We start from the raw sequence: 26,818 nt of genomic DNA on the forward strand, positions 1-26,818 counted from the left end.
GTGGGGTGATGGGTGGGAGCCACACAAAGGCTGTCAGGCCTTGTTGGAGCCACAAAGCCCTTGGGAGAGGGGGCGGGGAAGTTATGGAATGTCAAGAGCCAGGCTGTTCAAGGGGGCGCTGTTCCCCCACCTCGCCCCCTTGCAGTCTGGCGGGGGGGGGCAGGTTGTTGTGGCAGGAACCGTTCTTCCCCGGAACCTTGCTGTTGCACCGGCTGGGGGAGCGCGTTGGGGGGCGGACCCGAGGGGGGGGGGGTCGCAGAACCGGGCGGGGCCGCGGGAGATGGCGGCCGCGGGAGGCGGGGAGCCGGGCTCGGCCGTGCTGGAGCTGCCTCGCGGCCCGCGGCTGGTGTGCGTGGAGTACCCGGGCCTGGTGCGCGACGTGGGCAAGATGCTGCAGACTCTGGGAGGAGACGAGGGGGTGTCCCGGGTAAGGGGGGCCCCGGGGCAGGGCGAGCTCGGGGTAACCAGGCTTCCTGGGTAAAGGATGCCCGGGTGGCGGGGGCTTTCCTGGCTGGTTGCAGGCCTGTTGGGGCGGGTTCCTGGGTGAGGGGTTCCCTGGGTGCGGGTCATCCGGGGTAAAGTGGGGCTGGATCTAAGGGCTTCCTGGGGGAGGGGTTGTCCCAGTAAATCCCAGGGAGCGGGTGGGGGTGCGCTGCGGAATAGGGAGTTCTTGATAAGAGTTCACTGGGTTACAGTGAGAAGGGCCTGGGATTTTTCAGAAGGCGGGAGGTGTCCTGGTTAAAGGGACCTCAGAGGGAAGGAGGCTGGGGGCTATCCTAGCGAAGCAGAGGGCGAAGGATAGAGAGAGATGTTGGAGATGTTAACTTTGGAGGCGAGGGGGGGGATGATGAAGGTATTTGTCGTGGATAAAGGGAGCCCCGGGAAGAGGGACTAGAGTGCTGAGAAAGGGTGGATGATCCAGTTCAGCGAGCTCTCTTGCTGTGGGTGACCCCGTCAGGTATGTGTTGGGATTAGAGTGGGGCTCAGGTAGGGGTATTAGATAGACTGTAATTGGAGGGCAGTGCCTTAAATAAGAGTGTGAGAATCTATGGTTCTCTGGGGTAAAGAGACTTGCTCTGGCCTGGTGCCCCGTGGAAAGGAGGTGATGGTCACTAAGGGAAAACAGGGATAGCATTTTGGTTTGGAGGTGGATGGGGCGGGGGACATGATGCAGAGGAAAATTCAGTGGGTTTTTTTGGAGGGACAAATTTGATGTTGAAAAGTGCTTATGCTCTTGGTAATGTAGATATATGCTGACCCTGGAAAAAGGCTCGAGTTGTACTTCCGCCCTAAGGATCCCTACTGCCATCCTGTATGTGCCAACCGCTTCCCTACTTCCTCCATGCTGTTCAAGGTAAAGAGGAAGATCAGGAGGAAGCAACTGGAAGCTGAAGGAGAAACCCAACAGGAAGTCAAGTTTGAAATGGAAGTTCTTGGGGTTGTCTCCACTGTTTACAAATTTCAAGGTAGTAATTTCATCGGACCATGTGTGTGGAGTAGTGACTAGCAGTTCTGGTGGGAAAAGGGCAGTGCTCCCTCTTGCTTGATTCCAACAAACCCTGCATGTCAGCCTTACAGCATTGGTATCTAGGGACCTCAATGTGTGACCTGGATTTGATACCATCCCCCTTCTGTATTGTGACTTAATAATACATTGTCTTCTCTGCTGTTGCATTAGGTTATGGTGTAATCCAACATGTTCTATAATGGATGCACCTATGCAGGAGGAAGAGGAAAAATAGTAGTTTCATGGTCAGTAATGTATTATTGTTTTTAACCTTTAGTTGACTGCTTGGCAGATGTTTAAGATAAGGAAATAGAAAGTATTATGCTTTGAAAATGAAAGTAGGACAAGGCTTCCAGGTGCTTTTATGAATGCAGTATAGGGGGACCGTGGTGCTGCTTCCCAATGTGAATTAATACCTAGCTCATTTAACTCAGCTCAGGAAACAGCATCTTCCCTGAGTGAGCTGTCTGAGGAAAGGAGAATTAGGTATTGTGCAGCATATTATTGTCTCTGATACACACCTTTTATCTTGACTTTTCCTTCCTCATAGGAATGTCTGATTTCCAGTACCTGGCAATGCATTCTGGACCTGATAGCAAACAGATCTCTATGTATGATAAGATCTTGATGCTCAAACCAGAAAAGGAGGAATTCTTCAATAGGGAATTGCCCCTCTACATCCCCCCACCTATTTTTTCACGTCTGGACACCCCTGTAGACTATTTCTATCGGCCAGATGTACAACACCGGTCAGTGCCTTTTCTTGTGATGTAGTAAATAGTTACATTGTCTCTTGAATGAATAGATAATGAAAGTCTTTTACTGGGCCAGCATATCACTTATAAAATCTGAATTTTCAAGTTCAGTGGGAGGATATCCCTGCTTCATTACCTGAAGAAACCTCTTGTAGTATAACTGACATGGTTCGGTAGTAAAGGATCTTTCAAAATGGCCTATAAGAAAAATTGATGGGGTTTGAAGACTTTGGGGGTCATGTTTTTTGTATCAGGCAGCGATCATGACCAAAGCATAGGATGCTTTTGTTTTGTTTCTTTGTCCAGAGTCTATTTGTGTAATTGAAATGAGAAAAAAATAGAGTTAAAGTAACCAATATCCCACTGAGTGAGTGTTTTTTAATGTGGAATCTGTGCTCTTTCAGAGCAGCATTTTAAAATATTTCAGTCATATGCCTCATCAGGGCAAACGGCTGTAACCGATATATGCCTTTGTTATATCTCTCTTTCCGTGTTAGCTTTGTTTGTTTCAATACAATATGGACAAAAATACCTGAAATGTAGAACGGGCTAAATGAGGCTCTGAACGTCAAGAGCTCTGCCACTAGCAAGCTTGTGGTCTTTGGCAAGTCACTACTTTGTTTCCTTATTCTTTTTCTGAAATAACTGAGATGACAATTATAGTCACCTGCAAAAAATAGGTCTCTCCAGAGTGGAGATAAGGGGTTGCTTACTTGTGGCTTGTGGCCTATTAAGTTTTTTCTGGTTTGAGTTTAGTGGATTTCCTTTGAATTTGGGGGGGGGGGGGGGGAAATGCCATTTTCACAGAGATTTTTTTTAAAAAAAGGAAGAAATGGGTAGAAAGTATACTGTGGGGAAGTAATCCTGCACTAGCCTACTTGGGATTGAACAAAAGAGCCCTGTGAAGAAACCTTGCGCTGTGTAAGAGAGAGCCATTGATGGGATCGTGTTTTGGGAAATACAGTCTGGTGGATAACACTGCAATCTCACCTCACTTCGCTTTCAGGCAGTCTCAAAAACAAACATCAAAAATAGTCTGCCATATTCTAGAAAATTGTACATTATGTAAATGTGGTTCTTACTGGAAAAGTATTAACGTGATTTCAAATCTCATTGTGGCAGAGGACTTCCAGCTTGTGGCATTCAAGGTTATGAAAAAAAGGAAGGATAGTCTCATAGTCGAGGTTGTGGATTAAGTCTCCAGAGATCTGGATTAATTTCATTCTGTCACAGACATTCTGTGAGATCTGGGCAAATCAATTGTCTGTGTGCTTCTGTTCCCAATCTATAAAAGGGGGATAATAGCACTTCCCTACTTCACAGATGTTTGTGAGGAAAAATAAAGTACCAACTGTGAGGTGCTCTGTCACTACATTGATGAATGCCATATAAGTACCTTAGATAGGTTTTTCCCTCAGAACCATAAAGAGTTATGATCTCACCTGTTTCCATTTTCCATCCCATGCATTCTCTTCCCTAAAAGCCTTCTGTCCACTTTAAACCCAAACTAAAACTATAACAAAATAAATCTTTTAGATTTTTTTGTTTTCAATTTCCACTCTTCTCCCACTATTGAGATGCAGCTTGAGACTATTTGGCAGCTTCTTTCTCTCTCTCCCCTCCCTAGAAATTTTGGCAGGTGAGCTGAGAAATCTCATTTTAATAGCTGCTTTAAAGCTTTTTGTTTCATCAGGCACCCTTGGCGGGCTCCCAAATGAAACTTTGGGTTGAAGGTCTGTTGCATCTAAACATAAGAGAAAATTTCCACTCCTAAGAGTGGGAGTTGGACACTGCATGGTAATGTGAAGTTGTATCAGTTTGGCCTTTTGGCTGGCTTCCATGTGTTTCCAGTGAACTGGAGGTTGATGGAGAGTGGTGCAAGTGCACATGCCATGTGTTGTTGAGCTAGCATTCACTGGAACTGTTTGCTTCTGTTACTTTGTTTGTTTTGCCATAAATAAAAATGAAATCTGTGATGTCTCCCACGAATACGTCTTTATTTTTCTCACTGTTGTCCTTCATTTGGGCTAAAAAGTGAAAATAAATATAATCTGACTCCAGGATTGAATTTTTAACTGCTCCATTACCTTATTTCCCTGTATATCCCTGTACTCTTGGTGACTGTAGCAATGGGAACATAAAGTAGGTACCTATGGAAGCTAAGCCTGACTTTGTGGATTGAAAATTCTGATTGAGTGACTAACATGTAATGCAGAGGTCCCCAAACTATGGGGCACGCACCCATAGGTGTGCGTGGAGGAACATTCAGAGGGGCGCAGCAGGCTCATGCCAGCCCCCACCGGGGGGGAGCACCACCCAGCCCCGCTCTGCCCCCAGCTCTGCTCCTGCCCCGAGCCGTGGCTCCGGCGCCTGGCCCCATCCTCAGCCTCAGTGTGGCTCCGTACCCAGCTGCAGGCTCCTGTTTGTGGCTCTGTTCCCAGCCTCAGGCCCCTTACCTTGTCCACATCCCCCCGCCCCTGAGCTGCATCACCGCTCCAAGGAAGGGGTGGCAGGGCGCAGATCCTCAAAAATTTGGGGACCACTGGAGTAAGGTTTGTTTCAGTTAATATCAGTACATGGAAGCTCTGTCCTAGGGGTATTGGACATGGATCATAGTTTTCTCACTAGAAAAGTGATTCTCAACTTTTTCACTCTGGACTACTCCATAAGGGAGTCTTTATGGTGACCTAGCTTGGACTACCCAAATCCATGTTTACTTGGGACCCAAGTATCTTCTGACCCTAGAACTTGAGTGGCAAAGGGCTAGTTCAGAAACCCCTTATTCTACCTAATGTAATTCCCCACCACCACGTTTTCTAAGACCAGAAAATAAACTTATTTTCCACGTGTTTCAGTGGAGGCCTCTAAGTGTAAAAGAGGAGGAGGAAGAAAGTTTGACTAATACTTTTCATTGTTTCTTAGGGATGGCTACAACAATCCCCAGGTGTCTTGTGAGAACCTGATCGGCCTCAGCAGGGCCCGTCGACCACACAATGCCATCTTTGTGAACTTCGATGATGTTGACATCCCCACTGAGCCGCTAGAGCCTGCAGTGCAGACCTGGAAGAAAGTGTGCACCAATCCTGTGGATAAAAAAGTGGAGGAAGAGCTGAGAAAGGTACAGGCCAAATCTCAGGGGGACTGGGCCAAAAGCAACCCCAGTGCACAGTATGTGGGAGAAACTTCATCGGCTGCCTTCAGTGACTTTTTTGACTTCCTGGAAAACTGCTGTCTACAAGGATTTATTTTATATATCTGTGTTTAACATTATTTACAGACCTCCACAAAGGATTCTAAAGACTGATCAAGGTGCCGTATTATACATGTGATGGTGAATGAGACAGTGTGGTCTGATCATTAGAGCAGGGAACTGAAAGCTAGAACTCATGGGTTCTGTTTATATTTCTGCCTCTTATTTGCTGTGTAATTTTGTCAGTGTTTTATCCCTCTCTCTGTTTCTTGATTTGTAAAATGGGAATGATAACACAGACGTACCTGGTTATAATATTTAATGTTTGCCAAGTCCTTTGAAATCTTGAAGTGTAAGGTGCTATAGAAATATTAGATCCCCAGGACACTTACAATTCTCATTGCCAAGACTTTTAGGGTTCTTCATGGTTTTATGAAAATTCAATTGGAAGCAAGAGTAAATACACTGAAGGATAGGGCATGGCTTAAACCATCAAAGAGAAGCTATAGTTATCCTAAGTTACTTGAAACCTGAACAGCCAGGTGGTACATCCATTACCTTCTTCCACTTCCCCACGTATTTTAAACTTTGAGTGAATTAAGTGTTCTTAAATGTGAGATGTATGGGATGAAAGTTTATCAGGAGCAACTCTGTTAAAGGCAGCGTATGTCATGTGTCTGAAACCCTACACATAGCTCTGAAAATGTATCCTTTTCATGTGGGCATATATTGTGAAACCATATCTTTCAGTTTGCCTGAGCCTGACCAGCTCTCAGGCCATTCAGGAGCAGAGCCTGTCTATTGTACTGAATTTTCTGGTGCGTTTTTGTTGATGGGACAGGTCACTGCCTAGGGACTAAGCTGAGACCACTGTTCATTTCATGTGCTACCCAAGTCAGTATTTGAGCCTTTCTCTTCAGAGATGAAAGGCAGGCTTGTTCCCTCGCTGTGCCAACATCCCTTAAATAAGGCTTATTTTTACTTTTCTCTCCATTGCCATTGTGCTGCACTGAAGAAATGTGGTGACAGGTTTTAGTCTGGGCCAGAGGCTGTAATAAAAAGCAGATTCCCATTAGGAAATCGAAATTGGCATTATTAACCCTTACTTTCCACTTTGTATTTCTTTAGCTGTTTGAGATTCGTCCCATCTGGTCTCGGAATGCTGTAAAGGCCAATATCGGTGTCCATCCAGACAAGCTTAAACTTCTGCTACCGTATTTGGCCTATTATATGGTGAGTTTCTTTGTATACCTGCTGTGCAGCTTGTTCTTATTTGAGGCAGGCTTGTGGGCAAAGGGATGACCAGCTGGATGTCTATGGACAATTCCTGGTTATCTACTGTTCAGATTCCATTGTCTGGTACCCAAAGCTTTGCATTAAATATCCTTAAGTAGGAGTTCCCACTTTTTTTTGGGAGGGGTGGATAGAGGAGGAAGATCTTGCTTCCAAATGGAACCCACACATAGTTACCAATTAAAGCAATGAGAGATGCAGTGGCTTTGTGCTTCTCTTGGTTCTGGTCTGCCTTACAGTTATAGTAACAAACAGTCAAATTGACTGTCCATCTGGAAATGCTAGCAGGAGCCCTCAAAAAAAGTCTGCTGTGAGCTTCGGACTTCATTTCTGAAATCACAAATATCTGCAGCATGTAGCCTTCCTTTGCCCAAGGTTAGGTGTTAAATGCGTGTGTTGGAAGGGGGAAAAGAGGGAGGGAGGGAGAATCTGTAAAATAAATATTTTGGGGTAACATTGTTGCTCTCATTAATACTCTGTGTCTGTGCAGCTCACAGGTCCCTGGAGAAGCCTGTGGGTTCGGTATGGGTATGACCCCAGGAAACATCCCGAAGCAAAGATTTACCAAGTCCTGGACTTCAGAATTCGCTGTGGAATGAAATATGGTAAAATGGCCCAAGCAAAATAGATTCACTCTCTGTCTCCTCTGCAGCTCTTCTGTCATCTCTTTCCATTTGTTTTTAAACCCTCAGAGCCTCTTTCCTCAAGCTTTCTGTTTGGAGGGAGGTGCGGGAGAGGAGGTCGTACTGGTGATTGTTTCTGAATTTCCTTCCCTAGAATCCTATGGGGGCATCCAATAACCCAAGTTAGAGGAGCAGAAGGGACTTTTATTTGGCGACTGGGCATATTCCAGGCCTAACAAAAAGCTACTCAACTTCCTTCCTCGTTATGTTCAAAACACAAATGTGTGTCAGTGGGTTATCTTGTTATCTTCCCTCCCACTACAGGACCTGCTACAATTTCAGAAGGGGAGACATTTAAAATGCCACCTAAAGGTTCATTTCTTTGTCATTTCTTCCACTTCCAGAAGGGACAAATTGGGTGACTGTTACAAGGATGACTTGTCCATTTGGCCTACTAATCCTGGAGAAGCAATTTCTTAAAAAAATAAAATAATAATAATAATAATAATAGTATTTAATGATACTAGCTGGAAAAGCACATAAGTCTTGTGCAAAATGGAGGAATGTGCATTATGAACTCAAGGATGCATCTGGCTCTTATCCCTCCTCATCTGCCCTACAAAAAAAATCCCATAGTGCCCTATCAGATGCTATAGACAACATAGTGACGGTTTAAGATCTTTTAGTTCAGTGGTTCTCAAACTTTTGTACTGGTGACCTCTTTCACATAGCAAGCCTCTGAGTGCAACCCCCCTTATAAATTAAAAACACTTTTTTATATATATTTAACACCATTATAACTGCTGGAGGCAAAGTGGGGTTTGGGGTGGAGACTGACAGCTCGCGACCCCCCATGTGATAACCTTGCAACCCCCAGTTTGAGAACCCCTGTTCATTAGCTTATTCTATTGCATGAGTTTTTGGTTTATGCCATTGTAACACATCTGGGGTGTGTTGTTTTTGCCAATTCATTTGGCCTATTTAAGTTTAGAGCAGTGCTCAGCTCTGTACAAAACACCTCATTATATTGCATTTTGGTACTTCAGTTTCATACATTCCCTGCCATAGTTTTAGATGTGTGATGTAAATTTAGGTCTCTCTTTTTGTGTGTGGGGGTTTCAATACAATAATGATAGTGCTTATTCTTCAAGGATCTCAGAGCTCTTCACAAACTGCTAAATCTCTAAGTATTAGTATCCCTATTTTATAGAGGGGGAAATTGAGGTCCAATGACCATGAAGTAAGTCAGTGACAGGGCACATCTTCCCACCTTGTCATGTTAAATAGCTTTATTTCCCTGATCTTTCTCTCTCTCTCTCCGTCTCACCAAAATCAACACATGGTATTGGTTGGCTCTCCTTTCAAACCCTATTCCAACACCTTGTGTTATAAAAACTGGAATATTCTATAGGATGCAGATCTCTGGTCAAAGACTGTTTTCTTTCTTGGTCTCCAGGTTACGCCCCTAGCGACATGCCTGTGAAAGCAAAACGCAGCACATACAATTACAGTCTGCCCATCACTATCAAAAAACCAGGTATGCCGAACAGGCAAAGGGATTGAAAAAGGTGCACAGCTTACCGTGGCTTCTTCATTTCATCTTTTCGTTGCTGTTGGTGGGTGAATAGAACACAGTTTAACTTTTATTTCAGTTGATTACTGGGGTTTCCTTTATCTCAGATCGCGATATATGTGCCCTATTAAAACCTGTGGAAGTGTTGCCTTTTGAGGCATGTCTTAAGACATGTCTGGCTGATGGAGCCAGGGATAATAATGGGAAGTGAGCGATCAGAAATTAGAAAGGAGTCTAGTTGAATGAGGCCATATCAGAAACGCTTCCCACTAGCTGCAGAAATGGTCTGCCTGCCAATACAACTGACAAAAACAGGGTAGAGGGAATGAAGTGGAGGAATGAAAAATGTTTACACTAACTTTTGCTATGCTGGCTATTTTTCTGCTGCCAGTGAAGTTGAACTGAAGTAGAGAAGCAGCTAAAATCGTATACTATGCCATGAAGTGCAAACTATTGTGCATTTCAGGAATCTTCTTCCTTTATGTCTTTCAGTAAGTCACACGGTCAGTGTACAGGACCTAAAACATGGGCTGGACACATCAAGTACAACCAGTGCAAAAAAACCTGCCTCCAGCAGGTACAAACTTAAAGTAGGTATTACTCTCTCCTACCAAGAGCTCGGAATGGTATAATAGGAGGGGGATCTGTTATGGTTTGTCACTCTTTTGGGGGCAGTGTTGACCCAGATATACTCTGGGCATTGATACAGATTTTACTTGGAGATGCAAGTGACTGGCTAAGAAGAGCTCTCTGTAAACCTGAAAGCTTGTCTCTCTCTTCAACAGAAGTTGGTCCAGTAAAAGATATTGCCTCTCTAGCCATCCTTATGGTAGACTTACCTGGAAAGCCATTAGTCATCCACATCACTGCAAAGTTTGCTGTTGTTTTTAATGTCTTTTCTAAGTATGAAGAAAAGGAGGACTTGTGGCACCTTAGAGACTAACAAATTTATTTGAGCATAAGCTTTCATGACCTACAGCTCACTTCATCGGAAATGCATCCAATGAAGTGAGCTGTAGCTCATGAAAGCTTATGCTCAAATAAATTTGTTAGTCTCTAAGGTGCCACAAGTACTCCTTTTCTTTTTGCGAATACAGACTAATACGGCTGCTAATGAAAGCTGCATCCATAGTCTGACTTTGTCCTCTACTGCACACAGACTCACACGCTCTCTCACACTCTTCTTCCTGCCAGGGAACTGAACTCTTATAGGAAATGCCTGGATCCTGAAATAGCTCTTAAGGAAGGATTTCTAATGTATGGGTGTGGAAATGATTTGGAATGCCCATTGAATCTTTGTCTTTGCCTCCTTCTAGGACTCCATCTATATCTTCCAGGAAGGAGATCTGCCTCCATATCGACAGATGTTCTATCAGCTCTGTGACTTGAATGTGGACAGGTACTGCACCTGATTAGCTGGATCTTTTGACAAAGGGAGATTTTGCAGATGATTAATTGCAAAGGCCACCATTTGTACCCAACCTCCTATCTTTCTCCTTGACCCGGATGCTTAGGAGATTCCTAGTTTCTCAACAGACTGACTTTATTTACATTGGAAATTCCTTCCCAATAAAGTTGTATGAGCTAGCAAAATATACTTTCCCAACACGTGTTTTGGGCCTGATCCCAATCCACTGAAATCAGTTGGGAAACTCCTATTGACTTCAACGGAAGTAGGTTAGGCCCAACTCCCATGGTTTTTCCTTCTGCAGGTTAAATATTTTTCCAAATTATCACATAATTCTGGGGAAATGCATTGTTTTCATGTACTCATTTACCCCTATAGGTTTAAAAATATACACTACAGACACTTAATGTAACCAACTAGCCATCACATTTTAGAAAAGCATTTTATTTACAGTCTTATCATTTCCCCCTGCATTCATAAGATGCATATGATGTTACAGAGGGATAGGGTAGATATAGTTGAGGTACGATAGGCAAGTAGAACAAAGCACAGACAGGGAAACCTACCTGGGAAAAAAAGCATGGCATGATCTAGTGATTGAAGCACAGGCTTGGGACTCTTATTGATTCTGCAACTGACTCATGCAATCTGAGTGATTTACTTAATCTGTCTGAATCTCATTCTTTCCTTCTGTACATTAGAAATAACTTTCTTACCTTACAGGTGGTTAGCAAGTAGAACTGAGCGAAATTTGGCCTTTTTGCCTTGTGGGAAATTCTGATATTTAGCAAGTGTTTTCAGTCTGGGACAAAACATTGGAATATTGAAATTTTCACAGAACAAATCTTCTGAAAAATGTTGATTCTTTATTGTCTAAACCATTTGAACAATCAGACTGATTTGAAACAAAATGTTTTGGGTCTTTTCACCAAAATGAAATATTCCAATTTGGATTGAATCAACCTGAAATGAAATATTTGGTTTGATTTTTTTTTCCACAATAAAAAACTGAAAAACTTAGGCAAAATTTAAATTTTCCAATGAAAAATTTCAGTTTTGCAGAAACTGCCTTTTTCTGTTGGAAAATTCCCAACGAGCTCTACGATTGAGGTCTTATGTTTGTGACATGCTACGAGATCCTTGAGGAGAAGCACTACAAACTTTATTACTTAATCTGTTTCTTGAATGCAACTCTGAATCTCACTGATTTTTCTGGTTGCAGGTCTTCCAGTGACTGAAAACTATAGCAGCAGGGGTTTTAACTCCTGCTAGTGCTACTCACGCTGGACAGGTCATAGGGCAGGGACCAGATGAAGAGCAGTCCACTGACCCTCCAGGTTGGGGGTTGAATAATAGGCCAACAACATAGCCTTGTAAAAAGTTGAGTTATAGAAACACAGCAATGTGGCCGTTCAGGCAAACAGCACAGTTGATTGGAATGATGGAGCCTTGTTTGTGTCCTACATGATATTTGACGGCATAGGAAGGTTTCAGATTCAGATCTGGTTGCAGGAGGCTGACTCTTTTCTTGCCTGCTATTTAGCTTACAGAAAATCATCCATCGGAATGATGGCACAGAGACAGAATGCACAGAACGGGATGGGTGGTGCCTTCAGAAGACCAATGATGATCTGAGGGATACCATGTCTCTGATGATAAAGCAGATCATCAGATCCACAAGACCCGGTAAGGATGGCTCTGGGATTTTGAGCCTTGGAGGGTATGTTATAAAAAACATTTTGAGAAACTAGGGGACGTGTTGTTGGGAGCAGTTGAATCACAGTGTTGCGCTTTGCAGTGTTGCCGTGAACTTTTCTTTTTATTTCCTGCTGTAGATCCCCTTCTCTTGTAGCAGGAGACTCAGTCTGCCTGGTTAGATGTATTTCCAGAGTAGCAGCCGTGTTAAGTCTCTATTCGCAAAAAGAAAAGGAGTACTTGTAGCACCTTAGAGGCTAACAAATTTATTTGAGCATAAGCTTTCGTGAGCTACAGCTCACTTCGTCAGATGCATTCAGTGGAAAATACAGTGGGGAGATTTATATACACACAGAGAACATGAAACAATGGGTTTTATCATACACACTGTAAGGAGAGTGATCACTTAAGATGAGCTATTACCAGCAGGAAGGGGGCGGGGGAGGATTATCACCTTTTGTGGTGATAATCAAGGTTAGATGTAGGTGCTAGATTCTTCACTTGCAACGTTATCATGATGTGCAAGTTGATGTCATCAACCTGGAAACCTGCAGGACACCTGCTCTTCTTAAAGCAGCACTTGTTAGGCCATTGGAAAAAGATCTAAAACTCTGTGGCACTGGGAAAATGTAACTAGATTTTGCCATTTGAAGACCAGCAAAGTGAATGGAGGCATGAGTATGAAATAACTGGGGGGTAAGAACCTCCCAGCTTTGCCTTCCCAATGTCATGTGGCTAAGTTTTAAAAGTCTTCGTTCCATGATACTCTTACTCATGTTTTTATAGTTATTCAAATTGGGGGCATCTGGATCTTTTCAATAATGTGTTTAATTTAATAGCATACTGTAATAGAGCAAAGACAGGAGAGGAAAGTCTCTTGTCATGGTCCTGGGCCAAACCAATTTCCCAAGGAATTAGGTTAGTCTGTTGGAATGAGATGCACGATCACTCTAAATGCAAAACCTCCTGGCCTTGTTCTGTTAGAATTCCTGGCACAGAAAAACTGCTTTTGTTTGATTTTTTTATTTGGTTTTATTCAGGTGGATGACTGTAACTATGATCTTCACTTTTACATCTTCTGGCTGGCTCTGTTAATCTTATCTGCAAACACGTCCCCAGTTTTAGCGAGGAGGGAAGTAATGTTGACATCTTTTCTTCTGTCTCTTTCTGATTAAGCTCTGTTTTCGAGTACGTCGAACACTGAAGATGGCAAAGAACAGCTGACATACGATTCTGGAGAGGAAGAGGATGAAGAAGAGGAGGAGGACTTCAAGCCTTCTGATGGGAGCGACAATGAAATGGAAACAGAGATCCTGGACTATGTGTGACACAGTGAGCGAGCAGGATGAGGCTGCATGGGACTTTTGTTCCTTGAGCCCTGGGGGATATAGAATCATGACCAGGCTTTTGGGAAGATGCTAACCAGACTCATGGCACGGGATGTGGTGCTAGCAGTGGTGTTAAATACTCTGAAGGTGCAGGCACTAAAGATCACGTTTTCACAGTGCTGGGGTGACAAGCATTTATAAAGGTGGCATTGTGGGATGCTGGCCCATTGCCAATCCCAGGCAACATGCATGGCCGGCATTTACTCTGGCAGTTTTTCTGGTCAGAGTGGAGCTGTTTGGGATTTCACTTGCGTTGGTTCTCTTGGCCATTAGATTGTTGTTTGTTTTCCCTTCCCTCCCTGTGCTTACAAACTACATCATCTGATGCCATCACCAAAAGGATCTATACTTCCCTTTGAGACAATATAGGTGTTGTGAGGGTATGTTAGTGTACTGTCTCCTTTTACCAGAAGTTGAGAGCCTCTTCATCCTTGCTAGGTCTGATATGTCAGAGACTTCAACAAGTGCTGAATCCAACCCAGATCAGAGGTGTTCCACGGGCCTCTTGTGCCCAAAGTGTTAACCTTTCATTAGAACCATTGCAGGGAATGTTTGAAGGTCACACAATTCTAAACCCAGTGTCTGGGTCAGTGGGAAAAACTTCAAACAAAATTAATTCTGTATCAAACAAGGTCATTGCTGATTCTTAATCGAGAGGCTCTGGAGAGTGTCATTCTGGCTGGCTAAAATCAGATGTGGAGTCTATCCAATGGGACATGTGCAGGTATCTGTAATAACTTTGCATATGCATGAGAAGCAAACAGTAATTTCTCTTGGGGAAAGTCAATCTCCCCATGAAACAGAACCCCTTGTCTATTTTTCTAATAAAACTCTTCTTTTTCCAATAACATATTCTTTCATGGATTTCTGTGTAGATGTACATAGTACAGCCGATATCCCCAAAATGATTTTGAGTCAACAGAAACATTTTGGTAAACTGGACATTCATTAGGTAAATGATTCTGATTTGAGAATTTTAACTAAGAGTTGGATAAGAGAGTTCATCTAAACTGAGTTTTACTTGGTGGTCAGATATAAACTGAGACAAAGATCCAGGTCAGACTGGTAATTCACTTGAAGTAAGGAGAAAAACCTGAACTGGATTTCTGTGTTTGTTCTTCCCTGTAAAACGCACTGATTGGGTTCACATCCTCAGTTTGATGGGTAAAGATGAGAGAGAAGTTCAGGAAAGAATTCCATACCTCACAATTACTGGGATGTGTTGCCTTTTGCTCTTCTGAGTGGGAATAAAATATTCTTTGTACATTGACTGCACCTTCTGCAGTCGATCAGCTTGAGAAGTTGGAAAGAAAAGCAGTAGGAAGGAACTCAAATTAGAAAAGACTTTCATGGCAGTGAGTAATTCACTTCTCCATGATGATGCATGTTGTCCCTGCCAGGCATTTACTCCCACAACTTTGCAGTCATCAGCCGGCTTCTGATTCTGCTCATCAAGAGAGAGTGTGGGGACAGAAACACACAGCTTCAGATGCTTGGAGGCTGGGACCTTTAGCCATGAACATGCTGTTGGCTTGCTGAATTTCTGACATTCTGTCATAGAAATTAAAGATCTCTTCGGACCTATTGAGTCTTATATTCTCCATTCTCCAATCCCCAACCAGTGCAAGATTGTTGCCTGGCCTGTAGTACGTTTTCTAATGCATGGTTTAGCCTAACTTTAAATGTAACATACATGGGCCTTCTTAAGGAGTCTTTTCCCTTCCCCCATAGAACTCTTATAGACATGGAACTCATGATACGGTTGGCTTCCAGCCCATAACAGCAACAGTTGGAGGTCTCTCATACTCCAGTGCCAGTTATCTACATTTTCAACCATGAAATGGAAGATTTGGCTGCAGCCAGGTGAATTGCAGGTGTGTGCGGTCTCTGCTGGTTCACACGGCAGCGAGAAGGGTGTTCCGCAGAGTGCGTGGGCATGTGCACTGCTATTCAGTATATATAGGCATACATGCTGGGACAGGCTTGTCTAGCACGCATCATGTGTCATTGGGAGATTCTGTGCTTTGCCCTAGCCTGCTACCTTGGAGTAGCAAGGGCTGCAACAGTAAGTAAGAGGTAGTTCGTTGATGCATAACCATCAATGTAAAGGTAAATTGTGTTAGAATGAAAAGAGGCTGCCTAGTTAGAAGAAAAATGTGCTTTTAAGGTTTTGTATGCCCTTAGCTAGACAAGAAAACAGATATTGTAGCTATTTTGGATAGTTACCTAAGACTTAAAGGAGACCTGCAAAAGGGGAAAAAGGGAGCTGTGTCCCCTTGCTATTTTATAGTATATAAAGGGCTTCAACCCATTTTTTTCTTTCCTTTGCAGTTCCCCTTTAATGTATATCTCATTGCCTACTACCTCTCCGATATAAACAATCGTCTGCAGCACTCCACTTTCCGTTTTTTCTTTCTTTTCATATTTCTGAGTAAGAAAAGGAAACTATTAAGTGAAGAAACCTTGTTGGTACTGCAATATAAAGATTGCAAATCTGAATGCACACCTATTTGGGAAATACTCATTTTAACATTCCAATGGAAACTTTACATCTATTTTATACAGAGTTCTACATTTAGCCATTGAAAATACTATTAAGGGGTATGTATGGGTGATTCATTGTTGCCTTTAGAACCTTAATGTTTGCACTTTCTGATTCATGGATTTTGCATTTTTTTTCCCTTTTGACCAGAATTTAAAGAACAGAAACAACTTTAACTGTGACGCTATAGTGTTGTTCAATACTGATTTATGCAACTCAATATCTTTTAAATGTTGCCACTTTAGAGATACCTAAAATATACCTGGAGCACTGTGGAGTTAATCAATAGTTGCAGGCAACAATATAACAAAACAAACTGTTTGGTTTTATTTGCAATGTACTTTAAAATGTATATTCTCAAACATACCATTAAACCTGCATGCATCCAAAACTCATTGAAATCAGTGGGAATTTTGGGTATGCCAGGAATTTAGGTTCAGGCACAATGTAACTATTCCACAGTGGTTTGTTTTTAAATATCATCTGTTTTAATTTTGTATTTAACTTTGCTGCCGATTTTTTTTTTATAAAACAAATTGAATCTCTTTCCCACCAATTGCCTTAATACATCAGTAGCTGAACAGACCTTAAGTCAACTTTCCAGCACAGTGTACCACTTAAATGAGATGAAATGTGGAAAGTTCCAACCCAAATAGAGCATTTTTGAGAAAAATTTGATCAAGTACGCAGAAAGGGCTGGTTACCATGGTATCTGAGATGAAGCATACCTTATGTGTGATATATCTAGAATCAAATACAAGCAAAATAAGTTATAACTTATTCTTCGGTATTATGCATTTATTTGGGACAAATTTTCTCTTCTCTCTACTCATTTGTACTGTTTTGTGAATTCGGGAAAGCAATGGAACTGCAGGGCAGCCTTCAGAGTAGCTGCATAAGGGATATTCCACATCCTGTGTATGGCAGAGCCCTGTCTTATGGTCTTCCCACAGAAGTCTGAATGGGCATGTCAGGAAGGGACATGAGGGACAGGGAAGCAGTTCTACAAACTGTGTTGATCCACTGGCCAAAACACTTGTGTACAGGTGAGCTGTGGTTAAGTAGGAAGGCAAAGTAGCAAGGGGCTGGTTTTGTTTTTAACTTTGCATAAAGTAAATAATGGAAATGGGCAATTCCAGCTACTGAGTGCAGACAGCTAACATGTACCCAGAGTGTTTGAATGGGGCTGGCCTATGTTTCTTTTGCCAATTCTCATCTTCCCCTTCCTGGTATCTGGGTAGCTTTCATCCAATGAAACGAGAGCCACCCAGCCTTCTCTCTGCTGTACTCAAACTTGTTTGAGCAGCTCCTGCCTCCTCAGTAATGTTCAAGGGTAGGAATTGTTCTTCTGTTCAGCTCTCGGCCCGATATTAGGGAGCCCATTGTGATAATTTTTGGCAGCAGATGGTGGCAAACATTTACCTTTTGCATATCATCTGTTATATCTTGACTGTAAGATTCTCTGCAAAGTAATTTAAGGTCCAGTTCTGTTTGTTATGAGTCAATTTCGCTTCTTCTGTAGCCCTTGAAATGGCCAGTTGGAGTAAGTCTGATACTTAGGCTTCATTGAGAATCCCAATATGTGTTGATACTCAAGGGGATCTGGGTGCCTGATTCCCTTAAGCTTCATTAAAAATCCCAACTCTTGTGTTGCACGGGCTGGTATCTTCAGTATTGCATAAAACAACATTTAGTTCAAAACTTTCTTGCTGGAACTCCTTTGACTTCATGTCACTCCTTTGCTGTATCTCAACATCCCCATCTGTAAAATGCAGTCAGGATTTATCACCATCTAATATTTATACAATACTTAGAAATGCTTACTGGATAAAATCCTGAACACAAGTGCAAGTTATTCATTAACAGAGTGTGGTGTTCATTAATCTTATAAAGAGTCTTCAGAGGATGCTATTTCAGTTGATGTAAAATAAGTCTGGTTAGGAACACCCACTACTGTGGAAACATGCTGTTTTCATAGCAAATGCATCTTAGGGCTGAATGATTGGGGAGATTTGTGTTCCTTCTGTGAATTCTGCCTATCTATGTTCACGGGAAGATGTTTGCTGTCCCCTCTCTTCTCTTGGCATGTGTTTAGCTGGGTGTGGTGCACACTGAAGGAGGTTTTGTTGAGGGCATCAGTGAAAAACTGGGTCTTTTTGGTGACTATGTCGATGTCTTCAAAGGAATCCCTTTTGCTGCTCCTCCAAAGAGTTTTGAAGACCCCCAACAACATCCTGGCTGGGATGGTAAGACACACATTTAGAATGTCTTTTGTTTTCTGCCCTCACCCCCAGAACATTTTAATTCTCATACCATTTTGGAAGCCTGGTTTGTTTCCCCAATACTGCATTAGCCATCTTGTTGAGTATCACAGAGGCCTCCTCTGAGAGGGGCTCTGGCTTTCAGACCCCTGCTGGTCAAGGGTGACTACCATTGATTTTATTTTGGGATATATTTTGCTCCAACCTCATGAAAGTCATAAAGTTCTGTTCCCCTTTTCTGTCATTGCCCTTCTCTGTGGCATACCTTGCCTCAGCGGTAACATACTGCACTTTCATTCAGGTGATCAGCTGGGCGTGTTGTTGTGTGCAGGAGCTGGATCTGGTGTTGCTTTCATTCACTAAGTGAATGTCACTAAGATGTTGCCTGGCTGTTAGAAAGGATGATGATTGTAGACAGGAACTCTGTGTGGAAGTGCCGGGACAGAGCTAGGAACCTGCAGATTCTGTGGCCACAATTCCCAAGGTTCCCTCAAGCTTAAAGTTGTTGTAGCTTCTACAGTCTCGTGGGTATGAGGTGGCCAGTTAGAAAGGGGGTGTCTCATCACAGCTATTTTGCTAGTTGGAAACAATGCCATGGCGGTGAGTGAGGGCCGGGAACGGGACCTGAGTCACAGGCCTGCAGGATGGAACCGAGAGTTCTAAAGTGGGATGTTATTTTCTCTCTCCTTGTAGGTACTTTGAAGGCCAAGCAGTACAAAAAACGTTGCCTGCAGGTCACGCTCACCCAAACCACTACTCGTGGGAGTGAGGACTGTCTTTATCTGAACATCTGGATCCCTCAAGACAGGAAAGGAGGTACAGGCATGATGGTAACATGAGGTGATTAGGGAGAAGGTTCTCTGCAGGCCTGAGCAGCTCTGTGTTTGGCTGCCCATCCCTGACAGACTCCCCTGGACTCCTCGGGTTATGGCAGCTACAGCCCCCGCCCCCATTATGGTGAGTTCTCTTGCAAAGCACTGTGTTTCTGTGCAAATTACCCTCCCAGCAGGCTCTGGGAGGATGGATGGTGATACTAGAGACAACAGTGAACCCATTTCCATGGAGAGTTTGTGCTTCTCTTGACGAGTAGAGATTGGAGTTCTATGCTGTGTGTCTCTTCTGCACTGTATTGCTGCCCCAGGCTTCTTTAGCCCTGATAGAGCAAAGTAGCTGAGTCCTAAGTCCATTGTCATGATGAATCATCTGCCTGTGTCTATGGTCAGGTGGACCTGGAGTCAGATGTTTCTATATTCACACAAGAGATTGGCTTATGCCTGAGTGAGGCAATAGTTGCTGGTGAATGGGCCCAACAGGTGGTATCCTGCCTACGTGGCATCAAGGGATTTGGGTTTAATTTGGACAAGGAAGGACTTTCATTTGACTCTGTGTGGTCTGTCCCTCCCTGCAGTGTCCACAAATCTGCCGGTGATGATATGGATCTATGGAGGCGGATTCCTTGTGGGAGGAGGGCAGGGCGCTAACTTCCTTAGTAACTACCTCTACGACGGCCAAGAGATCGCAGTGCGAGGAAAGGTCATCGTGGTGACCTTCAACTACCGAGTGGGACCGCTGGGGTTCCTCAGCACGGGGGATGCCAGTGTTCCGGGTATGGCAGCTACTTCACTTTGCTCCAGAGACCTCCACTCTGCCCCCCCCCCACCTCTGCACACGCTGGGGTATCTCCTGCCACCACACTCCCCTCACACAACATACTGAGCTGTCTCGTATCCTGCCCCCTTCTCACACACACGCACGGTGGGGTGCCACCTTCACTCTGTATGAGGGAGTGTGGCAGAAGAGATCTCTCTCACGGGATGAGAGGGCCCGAGTTTATACTTGGAGCAGAGGCTGCAAGTGGATTGGGTATTTGAGACACAGCTGGCGTTGGTTAGATCGGTTGGGTACCCACCCAGCACATCTTGTCTCTCCTATCTGACCAGACGGTTAACAGAGTTAAGATACTGCAGTGATTTCTGTGATAGCTGGGGATAACGTCCACCAGCACATGATCTTGGTTTCTCTTCAGCATGTGGCATGAGGAGAACATGGGTATTGAAAGAGAAAAAGCCCTTGTTTGAACACAGAGCTTCACAAAACGTATAGACATGAATGCAGGAGCCAGGAACTCCTGAGTTCTAACCCCAGCTCTGATACTGAGTGGAGCTTGGGGCGTTGGGCAGGGTGGGCTTCAAGCTTTGAGCCTCACTGCTTCAACTCTCCTCCTTGAAATGTAAATGCCTTCCCTTGGCCAGGTAACTATGGGCTAAAGGACCAGCACATGGCCATCGCATGGGTGAAGAGAAACATCAAGGCCTTTGGGGGCGACCCAGAAAACATCACCATCTTCGGGGAGTCAGCTGGCGCGGTCAGCGTCTCGTTACAGGTGTGTGATTGCCGCTGGGCCATCATGGGGTTCCTTTTCCCCTCACTTTTGTGAAGGGTCGAAACTGCCCCATCACAGCTGCTGGTCTTTTCTCACTGCAGGTGCTGTCCTGGGAGTGGGTTAATTAACATCCTGTTTTGAGCAGCCCACCCTGATAGAGAAAGCAATTGTTTTCCTCACAGCTGCTGTCTCAGCTTTGATTTAGAAATGTCCTTTCTAAACCTTCCAAATCCAGATCTGGAGGGTGCTGCTTTCCCAAGTGATGTCCCGCCCTAGGGTTCCCCTGCTGTAACAGCATCTCTTTATCTTCAGCCCCAGTTCTGTTCTCCTATAGGGGTTCTTGTATTGCCCTGCTGGCTCTATAGCTGAGCATCTCAGCTGCCTGGTGGTTTAGAAGATGGAGTCCCTGGATTCCTGAGACACTGTAATTGAGACTTGAAAAGAGCTAATAACTTTTGAGTCCCAAGTAAAGCCTGGATGGGAGCTGGAGCTCTCTGCCGTGGCCATGCCAGAATACAGAAGGATCTTTTCAGGACTTGATACCAAATAACCTTCTTGTTTCTCTTCCATGTTGTAGACACTATCGCCGTACAACAAGGGGCTGATCAAACGAGGCATCAGCCAAAGCGGAGTTGGCCTGTGCACCTGGGCTATCCAGGAGAACCCTCTCTTCTGGGCTACCAAGGTAAAGTGGACTCCAGAAGTATTTGAGCCTGGGAGAAGCTGCACAGTAGTTACAGCTCCAGGAGGACAAATGGTGCTCCAGTTGTCCAAGGCCTTTGGATTCAGAGACACACTGATACTGCCAAGCTGAGGCCAGCTGTCCTGTCCAGACTTCCTGCAGTTAAAGGTCTGTCTTGCATGTGAAAAACTGAGGGTGATTTAATAAGCAGGAGCAGAAACAAAACCAAAAGTGTTCAGGGCGGGACAATACTGCACAGAGATAGAAATTTGCAAACAAAATCCTCTAGGATTAAAAAGAAACTCCCCCTTTCCCAATGGGTATTATTTCAGTGCTAATTCTTGGCTGGTTGCGCCAACAATGGCTATGGGTGTAACTCCAGGGTGGTTTCTCTCATTCATGTCCCACAGATTGCAGAGAAGGTGGGCTGCCCTACAGACAACACCACGGCCATGGGCAACTGCCTGCGGGTCACCGACCCCCAGGCTGTGACGCTGGCCTATCACCTGGAGATGGTCAACCTGCCATGTGAGTCAGTGGGTGCTAGCAGGATGGGAATCAGGGCACTGTGTGTTGCGTGCCCACAGAGCCCAGTCAGTGAGCAGATGGGACATTATGTTGATCATTCGGTAAGGGAAGATGTCAGCCCCCAGCCCAATAAAGTACGTTTTGTACTGACTGGTCTTGATCATACTGGAAAAGATGCCTCTCTTTAGCACAGTGGAGCTGCACTACCCAGGTAGCCATGGCATGGCTTAACACAACCTCTGTGTCCCCTGGAGACAGCAGTACTGTCCAGTACTGTACCACACTTTATATCCTGTGAAAGCAGAGAGCAGAATTCAGGAGCAATGCTCAGAAATTGCCACTGCCCTGCACTTTTCAGTTGGGCCACTAGGTGGGGCGTATGAGCCAGCAAGACCCACTCCCAGTACAGCTGGTAGGGAAACGTTGTTTGCCAATTCAGTGAATAGAGGACTCGCTTTTCACAAGAATGTTTGCTGGCTCGCTGTTTGCACTGTAGCCCCATGTCTGAATCCTCTGCTGTTGCCACCTGCTGCTCTCGGCCTCTTCTGGTAGCCGGTGAACACGGCTGGAACGAATGGAGGAGCTTTCGCTCAGGAGCAAGCCCCACTCTTCTGTAGCCTTGGGTGGGCGAGTTAGGTGACTTTGACACTGGTCTGACACTGATGTCTGCTGTTTTGCGTCCCCCTGCCACCTTAATGCAGTTTCTGTGATATCTGGCTAAAGCCTGTCTTGCACTATATACTGTATATACTCTGAAGCTCCCTGTGTAAGGCAGCCATAGGGTGTGCTAGGTGAGAGGTCTATAGTATATAGTTTATATGCCCACCTTCCACTATGTAATGGGGGAAATTCTGGCCCCTCTGAAGTCAGTGGCAAAGCTCCCATTGATGCCAGTGCAGCCAGGATATCAACCAGAAGCTCCCTGTGCAAAGCAGCTGTAGGCCATGCTAGGCACAAGGGCTGTTGGCTCCTCTCACAGATGTATAGTGGATTTCTGTTTCTATTCCCTCCTGCAGATCCTCTAATCCATTACCTCACTTTCATTCCTGTGGTTGATGGAGATTTCCTCCCAGACCGGCCAGAGAATCTCTTTGCTAATGCTGCAGACATTGACTACATTGCAGGCATAAATAACATGGACGGGTACTTTTCCGCTATCATTGACGTGCCTGCTATCAAGCGCTCGCTTATGAACATCACAGCGTAAGTAGCAGCTGCCCTTAATGGCATAGCCATAGAAAGGAAAAGCAAGTTGGGCTTTTGTAGAGAAGGGGACAACCAATGAGTAGAGCACCTGAGAACTGGCAATGCAATGACTGGCTTGGGTGCCCTGTCAATAACCCCACCACTCCCATAGATCAGGGCTTCTTAAACTGGGGGTCATAAGGTTATTACTTGGGGGGGGTTGTGAGCTGTCAGCCTTCACCCCAAACCCTGCTTAATCGCCACCATTTATAATAGTGTTAAATATAAAAAAGTGTTTTAAATGTAAAGGGGGGATCGCACTCATAGGCTTACTTTGTGAAAGGGGTCACCTGTACAAAAGGTTGAGAACCGCTGCAGATCAGGCCTGGGCCAAAATAGCACCTGTTTAGAGTCAGCTTCGCTCCTGCCATTTGAAAGGCCAGGGCTGATGTGGCGTATGAATGCAATGGCAGGGCAGAGAGCAGTTTCCAAGAGCCAGCCTGGATCTTTGCCTCTTGTCTCGTTTAGCCAGGGGCTTAGAAAGGAGAACTCTTCCTTTTTTCCTTCAGCTTTCAAACTACTTTGTGGCTTCTCTCTCCCTCCCCTCCTCCCCCCCCCAATCTGGGTGGGGGCTTTTGGGTCCTTCATCTGTCAGACATCCTGTGTTCCAGAAAGCAAAAGTTTCTTGGCTTCACAAGTGGAGTGTAAAGAACAAGTCTGACTCAGTGGGCAACAGTTGTACCAAGTCACTGGGCACAAGGACCTCTATAGAATAGCACTCTAGAGGGCTCCAAATCCCCCGGCTCCTTCCTGCTCTTTGGGAAGGGAAAAGGGATCGAAAATTGAGATGCTGAATCCCTCGCAGCCAGGAACTGAACCCAGGCAGGGCTGGAAGTGAAAGTCGCATTTACCAGCTACACCAAGCTTAGCTTCCAGCTGTCTTGCCAGGCTGCAAGCCTTGCCAAAGGTTGAGCTACCAGTTGTGAGTCACAGGATGATGGTAACCTGCAGTCACCCTTGAGCTGGATTTAAACTGGAAGCCTACTGCCTGAAGGTATCGTATCTATACCACCAAGATCTATTGCTTTGAGCCCTGAGCTCAGAACCAGGACCTAGTAAAGATTTTTTGTGTCTTTTCAGAGATGAAGTCTACAATGTGGTACGGGGGCTGACCCTACAGAAGGGAGTGCAGGCAGCAAACATCACATTCTCCCTATACACCCAGTTATGGAAAGACAAACCTGACCAGGAGGTCATGAAAAGGACCGTGGTAGACCTGGAGACAGACTACATCTTCCTGAGTCCCACGCAGCAGGCACTTGCTCTGCATAATGTGAATGCTAGGTGAGTCCGAGAGGGTTGTGGTGGGCCCAGAGGCAGAGTATTGTGATTCAGCTACTTTACTCATGGTTTAAATCAGCGAGCTGGAAACATTCATTGGAATCTTGTTTTGCTCTTTATTTTCCTAAAGAAAGGTTGATTCTCATTGCTTGGTAGCCACTCAGACATGTTGAATTGTACTAAATTAAGTGTAAAGGTTCTCTTGCTACTCAGGAGATTACACCATAGCTCTAAGCAATAGTTTAGCTTAAGATGCAGATTTATTCAGCTTAATTTTTACTTTAGAAAATGGTGACTCATGCATTTCTTATCTACTAGATGATGAATATTTTTACTTGTGTCAAGCTGCATTTGGGTGGAAACTGAAATTTTATTAAATGCACAGAACCAGGATTTTAAAATAAATGGGCTAGATACGTTTTTCTTATGTCAGTTTATCAAAACATGGTTTGTATTAAACTGATTTTTTTTTTTTAAGTATCAACTGTAGTTAGTGAATTGAACTGATTATTTCTGGTCACTGTTGTCTTTCAAAAGTTTAGACCTCATTTTTAGTCATATGGGAAAACAAGCATTCCTGCTATTTCAACTCCCAGTCGGTTTCTCAACTTTGATTGAGCTGTGCCAGTTGAATAAACTGAAATGAAAAAAAAAAAAATTCTTTCTCCACCTGCAGAAGAGGCTACTGCTGTCAAAAACTGGTTTAGCCCCACAACTCTGGTTCTAGGGGCTCAGCCAGTGACTTGATTACCTTTAAAACTTTTGGAGCAAATATATACTGCTTAATATTTATTTAATTTAAATGATTAATAGGTTTAGTAAATGTAAACCTTAATATTGTATCTTCATTTCAAATTAGGTTTTTTCTATTTAAAAATAAACCTACATTTTAAAAATCATTGATTTTTATCCACCCTACCAGTAGGTTGGTGACTCAGTTCAGCCACGAATGCGTCTTCTTGGGGACAGTGGGGTCAAATTTGGTTTTGTTTGTAAAAATGAACTTTTACTCACAGGGCCCAGAAAACATTTAAAGATTCCCATGGAAACAGGTTTTATAAAAAAAAAAAAAATACAGCTCAAGTCAAGGTGGTCATGGGAAAATGGAAGGGCAAGTATTTTTAAGATGATGATTTTAACCTGACAGTGCATGTATCTTGCAAGACCAATCCTCTTCCAGTGCCAATATTGTCTGCAGATCCTCTTCACTTGCTGAGAATCTTTTGGTTTGTGTAGGAATGCCAAGACTTACTCCTATGTGTTCTCCCAGCCTTCTCGAATGCCTGGGTACCCCAGCTGGGTAGGGGCAAACCACGCAGATGACATTCAATACGTCTTTGGGAAACCCTTCAGCACCCCACTGGGCTACTCGCGTAAGCATAGGGCCGTCTCAAAGGCCTTGATTGCTTATTGGACCAACTTTGCCAGAACTGGGTAAGGAACTCAGGCTGTGTGGGGTAATGTCCTGCCAGTTGCAAAGCTTGATGCAAAATTCCAGTGAGCAATCTTCCCACAGTGGGGGGAGGGGGAGCCTGTCACACCTGCAGCATGCACTGACATGTAGGTGGCCCGTAGATCTCCTAGAGCAGAGATTGCGCTAGGTCCCTTTGCTATAGGGGAATGGCAAACACACTGAACTGGGATCTTGAGTTGAATGTGATGGTGAGGTAGTGGTGTTCCAGCGTAAACCTGGGTGTGCACTGTGGCAGTTCACTGTACTAACATACACAACATTTCTCTGCCCAGCAGCCCCGTGACAGCTAACCCCAAGATTTAGGTCTAGCTCCTTGAAAGGTGTGCAGGCAAGTGATTCCCTCTCCCAGGTTTATAGGCCATTAGAAAGGCTGACATGTATGAACCCTAGAGGCTGGAAGCCTGTCCAAGCTGGGCTGTGAGCCCCTTGGCAGCTTTTCATTTAATACCAGCTGTTTTGTCTGCTTTTTCAGTGACCCCAACAAAGGGGCATCTACTGTGCCCATTGGGTGGATACCCTACACTCAGGAGGAGAGCTACTACCTCGAAATCAACAGCAACATCAACTATGATTCAGTGAAGCAAGATCTGAGACCCTCCTTCGTGCGGTTCTGGAATACGACCTACTGGAGCCTGCCTGATGTTTCTTCCCCTTTTCTGGATTAGAGCCAGGCCAACAAATCAATTCTGTAAAAAGCAACTCCTTGCTCCATTCTGATTAAATACTTGTTTCTAGCTGCATCTACTTATTGCAACAGAATTTTCCCTAAGAACATTAAGAGCTGGTGGCATCAAATTTAATGGGCAGTTTTGTTCTGTGAAAAATGTACCTGGTGGCCACCTGTTGCATGGAGCCATTCATCAAACCTGCATCATCTTAGCCCAGTACATTGCTCTTCATGTAAAGGTCAAACCTTGCACAGAGAGACTTTAAAGGGGTTGCTTGAAATGGGGGTCTTTCAGAAAGCTGCCACTGACTGACAATCCTCAG

At 44.3% G+C, this 26,818-nt stretch overlaps 2 protein-coding genes across 4 annotated transcripts; both read left to right on the top strand.

Annotated features, from left to right (window-relative positions):
• Positions 1-256: 256 nt before the first annotated feature.
• Positions 257-18,205, top strand: GTF3C5 (general transcription factor IIIC subunit 5). Of its 3 annotated transcripts, none has more exons than XM_038375093.2 (12): positions 257-427; positions 1,247-1,466; positions 2,058-2,256; positions 5,185-5,380; positions 6,581-6,685; positions 7,236-7,350; positions 8,825-8,905; positions 9,434-9,531; positions 10,258-10,340; positions 11,893-12,035; positions 13,221-13,376; positions 18,070-18,205. In XM_038375093.2, the coding sequence occupies exons 1-11, from the start codon at positions 281-283 to the stop codon at positions 13,370-13,372; spliced, it is 1,539 nt and encodes a 512-aa protein (XP_038231021.1). In that variant the 5' UTR covers positions 257-280; the 3' UTR covers positions 13,373-13,376; positions 18,070-18,205. The 3 variants fall into 3 exon arrangements, with proteins under 3 accessions (XP_038231021.1, XP_043354447.1, XP_038231020.1); XM_043498512.1 differs by lacking the exon at positions 18,070-18,205 and adding an exon at positions 15,164-15,293; XM_038375092.2 differs by lacking the exon at positions 18,070-18,205 and having other exon boundaries at positions 13,221-14,280.
• On the top strand, positions 15,173-26,568 carry CEL (carboxyl ester lipase). Its single transcript, XM_038375091.1, has 11 exons — positions 15,173-15,306; positions 18,070-18,220; positions 18,929-19,051; positions 19,644-19,841; positions 20,488-20,618; positions 21,196-21,303; positions 21,711-21,828; positions 22,845-23,031; positions 24,154-24,357; positions 25,591-25,788; positions 26,301-26,568. The coding sequence occupies exons 1-11, from the start codon at positions 15,268-15,270 to the stop codon at positions 26,491-26,493; spliced, it is 1,650 nt and encodes a 549-aa protein (XP_038231019.1). The 5' UTR covers positions 15,173-15,267; the 3' UTR covers positions 26,494-26,568.
• The last annotated feature ends 250 nt before the right edge of the window (positions 26,569-26,818 follow it).

The sequence above is a fragment of the Dermochelys coriacea genome, chromosome 16 (assembly GCF_009764565.3).
Source record: "Dermochelys coriacea isolate rDerCor1 chromosome 16, rDerCor1.pri.v4, whole genome shotgun sequence".
NCBI classification, from domain to species: Eukaryota; Metazoa; Chordata; order Testudines; family Dermochelyidae; genus Dermochelys; species Dermochelys coriacea.

What these genes read in the sequence shown, in the direction of transcription:
- CEL (XM_038375091.1), top strand. Translation starts at nt 15,268, where the DNA reads ATGAAATGGAAGATTTGGCTGCAGCCAGGTGAATTGCAG. An exon ending in CCCTCAAGACAGGAAAGGAG is followed by an intron (nt 19,052 to 19,643) that starts GTACAGGCATGA and finishes CCCTCCCTGCAG; the next exon opens with TGTCCACAAATCTGCCGGTG. An exon ending in CGGTCAGCGTCTCGTTACAG is followed by an intron (nt 20,619 to 21,195) that starts GTGTGTGATTGC and finishes TCCATGTTGTAG; the next exon opens with ACACTATCGCCGTACAACAA.
- GTF3C5 (XM_038375093.2), top strand. Translation starts at nt 281, where the DNA reads ATGGCGGCCGCGGGAGGCGGGGAGCCGGGCTCGGCCGTGCTGGAGCTG. An exon ending in CATCACTATCAAAAAACCAG is followed by an intron (nt 8,906 to 9,433) that starts GTATGCCGAACA and finishes TATGTCTTTCAG; the next exon opens with TAAGTCACACGGTCAGTGTA. An exon ending in CATCAGATCCACAAGACCCG is followed by an intron (nt 12,036 to 13,220) that starts GTAAGGATGGCT and finishes TTTCTGATTAAG; the next exon opens with CTCTGTTTTCGAGTACGTCG.